The sequence below is a fragment of the Amphiura filiformis genome, chromosome 9 (assembly GCF_039555335.1).
Source record: "Amphiura filiformis chromosome 9, Afil_fr2py, whole genome shotgun sequence".
NCBI classification, from domain to species: Eukaryota; Metazoa; Echinodermata; class Ophiuroidea; order Amphilepidida; family Amphiuridae; genus Amphiura; species Amphiura filiformis.
Genome location: NC_092636.1, coordinates 2178093 through 2187302, shown reverse-complemented (window position 1 = coordinate 2187302; position 9210 = coordinate 2178093). Strand labels below are relative to the sequence as shown.

Below are 9210 nucleotides of genomic sequence, written 5' to 3'. Positions count from 1 at the left end.
AAGTAATATTAACATTAAAATACATCAACTGTTGGGCTATTCCGTATGAAATCCATACACCTGTACCCCCTATGGAAGACATGACCTTAACCTCCCACACAGGGAGTGTGAATTTCAAATGAGGTTACCTGGATGTGTGACTCCATTTGAAATCTGCACCCCCTGTGTGGAAGATTACGATCATGTCTTTCATAGGGAGTGTATGGATTTCAACTGAAATAGCCCATTATCGGCTCCTTAAGAGACACTAAACTAACTACCTGAACTGAAACTATACTAACAAAAAAATAACAACTACTAAGAAACCAAAACGATAAAATTAACTTTTAAAAAATAAATAATTGTATTTACATGTACACTTCACTTGACCTGCTGTATAGTATAAAACATGGCAGCTGAGTTACCCTGAAAATGCTGTCCTGGTTAGGTTTGTTCATAAATTAATTCTCTATAAACTTTGTATTTCACTTTTAAAAAGTTGCATAAAAATAAGTTTCCTTGTTGGAATGGGGTAATTATTTTAGAGAAACTGTTAACGTGGTACAACAGGGTTATCAAAAACAATGACAAGGCCATTTAATACTCGTAATACTTTGAGTTACTTATGACAGGATATGACATTTTGTTCTGCGTTCCTATCTTTATAAAAAAAAAATATGCATCATTTTGTTGATTAATCAAAGTTTTTGGTATTTCTTTGGTAAATTAAGGCATTCCTGAGTTTCAGTATCACCTTCAAAGGTATTGCTTTAATAAAAAGGTATGTTTTTCATTAAAATGACTGATGCATACATACAGAATATATCTAAAAATACATGCATTCCTTAAACAATAACATATGTACAAGAGTGGCTTTGTAGACTCACTCATTTTCAGATAACCCACCTTTTAAACTCTCATAAACAGCCTTCAATAGTTTCATTTCCAGACATAAAGAATATTTAAAAAATTGAAGCTGTAACAACCTGTTTCATCTCACTATGGACCACAATGACCTCATCCCAATGGCATAGTTCAATAACCTCAATTAAACAATCATAGAGCAAAATTTGACCTCATGTTGCGGAGTATGAATTTGTGTATCCAAATTTTCAAAGGTCATTCAATGAATGTGTAACTGTACTGGCGTTAAAGAACTGTGTCCTGATAGATGAGCATGTTGTGGATCCTAGTGTCTCCTCCAGTCGGTACATCAATATCGCATGACACCTCTTCCTATTGTTTTGACACTGAGCAGGTGGGTGCCAGCTCGTATTGGAATCGCTTTTGGCGCGTGTTGGATTTCATACTCGGATGGGAAGTCCATTATCACCTCGTTACTCCTCAAGGGTGTGCCATTTAAGACCCTCTCCTGAAAAAAGTAATCAAAATAAATCATAAAATTGACTTAAGCATAGCAATGGGCTATTCTAGTTGAACTCCATACACCCCCCTATGGAAGACATGACCTTAATCTCCCATATCTTCACTCATTCAGGTAACCTGATTTCAAATTCACACTCCCTGTGTGGAAGATTAAGATCATGTCTTAAGGGGGTGTACGGATTTCAACCAGAATAGCCCAATACTAAGGCAGAAATAGTGCACTTTGTGTTAAAATCACAATACTTTGCACACAGTTAACATGTGCTACTACATGTATAGATTAGCGCCAATCCGGCTTGATATGTCGAGGGGGGGGCAATCGTCACTTGGAAGACCTGTTAATCAGAAGGCCCGCTATTCAAAAAACTTGTCACCCAGAAGGTCTGCTATTCTGAATAGCGGGCTTGATTTCATTTAAAATGATGTGCTAACCAGAAGACCCGCTAATCAGAAAACCTGTTAATCAGACGGCCTGCTACTCAGAAAATATTTTCTGAGTAGCGGGCCTTCTGAGTAGCAGGCCTTCTGATAACAGGCCCTTTGCAGAATCACACCCTCTATTCAGACAGTTCTCAGGGTTAGGGGTTAGGGCTAACTCAGTTCTTTCAAAAACAGTCCACTAGTCAGAATTCTGACTGTAAGGGTATGAAACCGTACGATGGGTAGGTATTCAATATACGAGTGGGTATTCTATAGTTGTAAAAAATCCTATTGCCTACCTTCTGCATTCTCCGTGCAGGTTGAGGTTCCATCGGTGCTTGAAACACCCTGGCTCGTCCCCTTCCCCTTGGTCCTGCTTCAGATTTTCTTGCTGCGATAATCTCATCGTAAGTATTCGTATCTTCGCTCCCAGATGAGGTTGTTGGCTTGTCACTTCCAACCAGCGCTTGTTTCCTTCTACCGTTTGACGAATCAGAGTCTCTACCTTGGTCTGAAAGCCGAGCCACCATTTCACCAAATGACATGGGCCCATTTTCCAATTCTACGAATGGGGAACTTTGGTTTGACCTTTGCTGTCCCTACTTGAACCGCTACTGAGATGAACCGGATGACGACTCGGATCCACTTTCAATTGCACCATTCTGCTGCGGAGCTGTATTGGAATGAGTACTGTATGATGAATATTGGTCTGGAATCGAGGCACTGTTATCTACATTTTTGATTTATGCGGAATCGTGGCGGAACATCCCGCATCCGAGGTGGAATGTACCGTTCTCGATCCGGGTGACGATTTTGTGGTTTGACACTGGATCTTTGGAAAGACAAGATCTAGCACCAAATTCCTGTTCAGAGTTATCATACATGTCATGGCCAAGTACTATGGACAGGGCTATCATGCGAGTTGACTTTGACTGTTGCTCCTTCGTTGTTTACATGGTATTTGGTATGAGAAAATTCCGCTTTGTTTAACAAAGGAAACTCTTCTTTAGCACCAGATCTACCATTTGTAAAAAGGCACGGTAGGTTCTTCCATTGGATTAGCAACACTACTGTTATGTGAATTCTCATTATCCTGTGGCGCAGTTGACTTCATGCCTGATCTTATGGAACGAGCAGGAGAAGAGTCATTTCCTGATGGAATGGCTTCAAACAAAGTACCCTCTTCAATGCCAGCTGGCCGTGCAACAAAGCTTGATGCACCATTTCCACCTGGCCATATGACTGGTTCCACAACTTTTTGATGGCTCTGCTCCCTCTTTTCCACCTCCTCATCTGAAGCTTCCTCATTCTCTTCAAGTTGAGATGTTTCTTCATCTGTTGTTGAGGATTCAACTCTGTTCACAGGTAAGTTGTACAAATCTGTTGCACACTTGACAACAGGAGGGTTGTATAAGTTTTGATCATTTTGGTATGTCTTACTCTCTGACTTGCGTTCACTATGAGCATTGATATTCGATACCTCCATCTTCCTTTCAGGAAAAGTTGTTTCCTCTTGTCCTTCGACAGTGGGACCACGTCTCCATGCAAACACATCTTCATCCCCACCAAAAACATCTTCGTCATCTGAATCCGATGCTTCGTCAGACAAACAACCCACTTCCGCTCCTCCGGGCCTGCCATTTGCTACGATCCCATTGAGTTGAGGCCTGTTAGGGCTTTCTGATTGCATAGGACTCTGTTGAAAATTAAGAGAGTTGGAAGCCTGTGGCTGATCGGTTGTTGCGTTTGTGGCATCTGCAAACTGTGCTTGTCGACTCTTCATGTGGAGTGCCGGATTTAACTTCTGACCTGTTGGTACAAAATACCCACATTTATTTCAACTGATCAACATAAAGTGACTTAAAACAAAGCTGATGCACATGCATTCTATGACATTGACTGAAGTCAATTTTTTATTACATCCGTGGTCTGTGCTGTGCTACACAACCGTAAACACAGAAATGATAAACAATCACGCTGATTGGCTGATCAACAGTCTTGACAACAAGACAGTTGGCCCATGGGTTCATTGGCGAGTAGAAAGGAATGAGACCTCCCCACTTTTACGCGATCGCTGATCACCATTGCATACTTGGACCACGGAAGTAATAATAAAAATTATTTTACTAGTATTCCATTTGAAAACTCCTCCTTCAACCAAGATTAAACTATTCAAGCCTTTTGCCCATATTGTGACAACAATGACATGTGAGTGACTGCTTTATTACATAAGCTTTATACACGTAATGACATATCTGCACATCGCATTATTGTACATTCGTGTCACTTTTGGCTATTTCAGTTCAGACAGATCCATTTGTTTGTCAGAAATTGAAGGAAAAAGAAAAATAAGCATGTATTGACAAATAAAAAGGAAAATCTGGAAAAAAATTCACAATAACTGCATAGAATGACAATTCTATAACTTCACACCAACTATTTTGAAAATAAGAAAGAATTAACAGTTTAACCAACCCAAAGTGTTACAATTAAATATGACAACAAATAAACACAATTCCCGACCGGCACACAACCCAACTTGAAAAAAAAAAAGCAAGGGAATGTGCGGCATGGGAATCGAACCCACAACCTTCATGAAGTGAAGGAGATCATTACTGATGCTTAATCGTTTCCCCAGTATAATTATAAGTAAAGTAGGTAATGGGGATACGCATCCTGCACAAGAACAAATAAACACAATGGGGAACGATTGCTCGCTACAAGAGGAAACTGAATATATTTAATAAGAAAGAATTAACACTTTAACCAACCTAAAGTGTTACAATTAAACATGACAACAATGAACACAATTCCCGACCGCACACAACCCAACTTGAAAAAAAAGCAAGGGAATATGCCGGCAAGGGAATCGAACCAACGACCTTCCGCTCTCTGGACGGACGAATCATGACAATGTTATGGCTTGGTTTAATTTGGACCTTGGTATTTTTGCTCCCTCTGAAAAATATCTTCCTTCCAAACCAAAGGTTCCCCTCTAGTTTTCCACAATGACCTCAAAACAGAATGCTTTTGCAGTTATCTAAAAAACATACCAGACTGCCACAGATCCCAGGGCACTGATCCGTCTTTTTCCTTAACTCCATCTCCCCCACCAAGAGATGCGAGCTGGAATGCTTCATAAACGTCAGATGTCCCACGCATCCCTCGTCGAAAGAAATTGTTTATTTCATAGGGAACAAGTGAAGGATCCTGGGGAAAGAAAACATGAAGTTATTGAACTGAAAAAGATAAACAAACTTACTATAAGGGAAAAATATTCTTCTTTCTGAAAAATATTTAGATAATCCAACTGCCTATCATGTATGAGAAGATCAAGGTATTTACCCGTCTGCTATGCTAATTTACAACATATTGGTTTGTCATGTATGGGACCTAAATAGTGTACCTACGTATTTTGCAAAAGTCCACACAGCTTGAGCAGGACTCAAAACACACTTAGGCAAATGGCGATTCCAAAATTAAATTATGGGGGAAATTTTTAATATTTAATAGAAAGCAGCCCCTATTTGAAGCTTGTGGCTCAGAATAAATGGGGATAAATGGGCATTTAGTACCCCCCCTCCCAAAAAAAAATCCTGAAACTATTCCCCTAAAGTTAAATTACAATAGGGATTTTTTCGAAAGTACTCCACAAAATAAAATAAAGCACTTCAAATTGGAGCTTACTGGGTGCATGGCAAAATAATACAGAGGAATAGTATTTTGCCCTCTATGACTCACAAAAAATGGCGGAGTTCATTGGGGGGGGGTCTAAATGACTTTATGAAGCTGCATACTAACATAATTGAATACCTGAGTGGAAGAAGCGCTCAACTCCATCAACACTTTTTTTGAGATATAAACAAAAACACTAAATTTGGAAAAGTTTTAAGTGACAGACTGTTTTCATCTTGAGGGACCTTAAGTACCGGTACATGAACATACATTATAAAATATATGTGAAATGACATATGTTGCAGTGGCAAGGGTACAGGTCTTTTAAAATATGATGAACTCATTTTTGTAAAATGGAGTTGGGCCCTTCTTCCACTCAGGTATTCAATTATAATAAATTGGGAGAGCAGAAAAAAATCATAACTCGGCAGAGTTGAACCCTTCACAAAATACATTTTTAGAACATCCATTGCTGTCAATAATTATTGCTTTATTTAATTCATCTCCGAAATTTAATGATCAAGAAAGGTAAATTAATTAACAAAATAATAGATCCAGTTGATAGTAAATGATTGGTTGACGCATTCACGTGTCAAGCGACATTGCTCGGGAGTTGAGATTTCTTAACACACAAAAGCGACATTGCTTTTGCCTCAGCGATTTGTATCAATTGATCGGCTTGATGTTCTGAAAAAGGAAGTAAACACTGAGCATACGTGAGAATCGTTTTTCTGTGAAAGCAATCGAGTATAAATTCAGCTTTTGAGGCAATATTGTCTGCACTGTGAAACCTTCCTACCTGTCGTCTGCTATTTGCTGTCTCCTCTTTGCTATCCCGGACACATGTCGTGTATATATGTGTCGCACACATTAATTCCCCCATTAGACGTCTCAAGGTAGCAACTCGCAGATCCAGAAGGTAACGCACATTGCGCATCGCTGACTCCAAGAGTTCACAGTTCAAAGGTCGCTCATCCCACAGTAGTTCTTCTGCCTGTATTTGAATGGAATTACAATTATTTTATGACAAGTAAATCCAAACTGCAATATGTAATACAACCAGCACATTTGTAACAAACTATACATGTAATACATGTAACTTAGCCAATATTCAAAAAGCTTTGGAGTTCATACACTGTTGCACTCAGGTGGTACATAATTTGATGGAGTAATCAATCAGGGCCATAGCTGAAAAAAGAATAAGCTATCACATCACATACACATACAGACATCAGGTGCAAAAGGACTTAAGCAAGTCTATCCAAATCGAAAGTGCTGAAAAATGAACATTTGCACTTTTCTTTCCATTTATACTGTCATATCAATTGTGAAGTGCTAAATGGCAGAGGTGTTGTTTTTCCCCAAAATATTTCACCTGATTTGTCAGTAGGGCTGAAGGAGATTAAGCTTAAAATTACTATGAGTTCTAAAAACTCTATTTTGATTGGTTACTCAAATGATTATATCATGTAATGAACCAATTAGAGGTAATAAGAAAGACAGTAGTTAATAACCACAGAACAATGAATACTAAAGAATAGAAACACAAGCTTACTGTATTTAACTTGCTGTGAACCATCTTAGAAAACACATCACTAATGCTGATCTCTAGGTATTCAAGAAGACACTCTGGCAAGGCACGTGTGTAGCGAGGTGTCTCTCCACCCTTCTCATGGCGTCGTACAAGAACATCAGTCACCTGTGGGAATTACCATTAAAAATAACAAAATTGGAATTAAATGCGAAACTGAAAATAAGATTACAACTCAATATGCAACGTTGTGTCTGGAAACATTAGACTTCTTCATCAGGCAATAGATAAGATGACAGAGAAGACCCTTTACCACTGGGTCCCATGCATGTGACAGCTGAAAGCGAAGTCCCCCTTTCTTGATAATAGCAGGCTGCTTCACTTTCTCCCGTATGGATTTTCTAACACCTCTCTAGAACCATGTCTCCTCCTTGTCCAAGATAAGCACTTCTTCCTTGTTAATGAAGTAATCAGTTTTCTTACAATGGAATTATTGGCGGGTGTAAACAGTGGTGTTTTGATCTTCAATCAATCAGTCTTTATTTCATTCAAAATACAACAATACAATAACAGCTAAACAACACATTTGAATGAGGAGATGCTCAGAAGGCCAAAAAGGCCTGAACAAGCACCCCCTTAACCTTAACCTACGTTTCTTAATTTGTCTAATAAAATGCAATTACATACATACAAACACCCCCCCCGCCACCCTCTTTCATACATTCATGTAGAACGAACTAAGCAGGAAAAAATGATGAATAAAGAACATGCAGAATATAAGTGTAAGACAAATTAGGATTTCATAACATATGCTCACGTATATCGCAAAAGAAAGCTGACATTTTGTGAATATAGTATAGAAGCTAAGAGATCGGTTAATTTTAATCGATTTTTTGTTTTAAAAGGGAGAAAAATAAAACTAAGTAAATCAGAACTAAGAGGTATTAAGTGTACATTTCCATAAGGTTTGTTTTAATTTGGGATCTAAAGAGTTTTACTGATGTAGCCGTTTTGGCGCATCTGTCGATCGAATGCCATTTTCTTGGCCCGGCGGTTCTTATTGTTTTGTTAGCAAACTCTGTTTTTGTTAGACAGATCTTGTAATCTTCAGCGTTTCTTGTGTGATACCTGAGGTGATTCCTCTGCTCAACGAAATAACGATTGAAGGCCTTTGGTAACAGATTGGTATTATACTTGTACATGAAAGTGCTTAGTTCGAGATCATAACTATCATAAACATTAAGCAAATTGTAATTCTTGAAAATAGGAGCTGAGTGACTTAAAAAGTGACTATTCGATATCATTCTAAGGGCTTTTTTTTGAAGTTTGAAAATCTTTTCCAAATATTTTTGACAAGTATTTCCCCATGCTAAGATACCGTAGTTTATGTAAGGGAGTATTAAAGTACAATATAGTGAATACATTATTCGCTCGGGAACAAAATGTTTCAGTTGGTTTATTACACCAACACCTCTAGATATATTCTTTGAGATGTTGGTAATATGACATTTCCAAGTTAGATTCTCATCAATTGTCACTCCAAGAAATTTGGTCTTATTCAACCTTTCCAGGATTACATTATCTAATATAATATTATTAGTAACATTGTACAATCGCGTGATGTTTTGTGATTTGTACCAAGCACCATATAATTAGTCTTTCTTGCATTCACTGATAGCTTATTAGCCTTAAACCAATTATTAACTTCTTTTTAATTCATTGTTGATAAGATCGTATTTGGACACAATGTCCTTATGTGAATAAGTTATAGTAGTATCATCGGCAAACAAGACAAATTTTAGAATGGTGGAAGTATTTATGATATCATTAACATACAAAATGAACAATAATGGGCCTAGGATGGAGCCTTGAGGTACTCCACATATTATATCTTTATATTCAGATTTACAAGAATTGTAATACACATACTGTTTTCTATTATGTAAGTAATCTTTAAACCATTTTAAAACGTTTCCTCTAAAACCATAATGTTCCAGTTTATGTAATAAAATACTATGGTCGATAGTGTCAAAGGCTTTCGACAAATCTAAGAAAATCCCAACAGTTGTCTCATTGTTTTCGACAGCATTACTAATTTTGTCAATAAATTCCAAGATAGCCATATAGGTAGAATGTTTAGATCTAAAGCCAAATTGCTTATCATTTAGAATTTCATATTTATCAATGTAATGTATGCATCTGTTGAATACAAGCCTTTC

The 9210-nt window shown here is 37.7% G+C and overlaps 1 protein-coding gene across 1 annotated transcript in view; it reads right to left on the bottom strand.

The window, feature by feature from the left end:
• Positions 1–524: 524 nt before the first annotated feature.
• The window catches only part of LOC140160513 (uncharacterized), a 31935-nt gene continuing 23249 nt past the window's right edge, over positions 525–9210 (bottom strand). Inside the window, exons 8-12 of the mRNA XM_072183748.1 lie at positions 7016–7159; positions 6260–6454; positions 4839–4995; positions 2085–3594; positions 525–1351 (exon numbers count right to left, since the gene is read on the bottom strand). Coding sequence (XP_072039849.1) covers positions 2804–3594; positions 4839–4995; positions 6260–6454; positions 7016–7159 — 1287 coding nt within the window. The 3' untranslated portion in view covers positions 525–1351; positions 2085–2803. The remainder of the gene's footprint in view (positions 1352–2084; positions 3595–4838; positions 4996–6259; positions 6455–7015; positions 7160–9210) is intronic.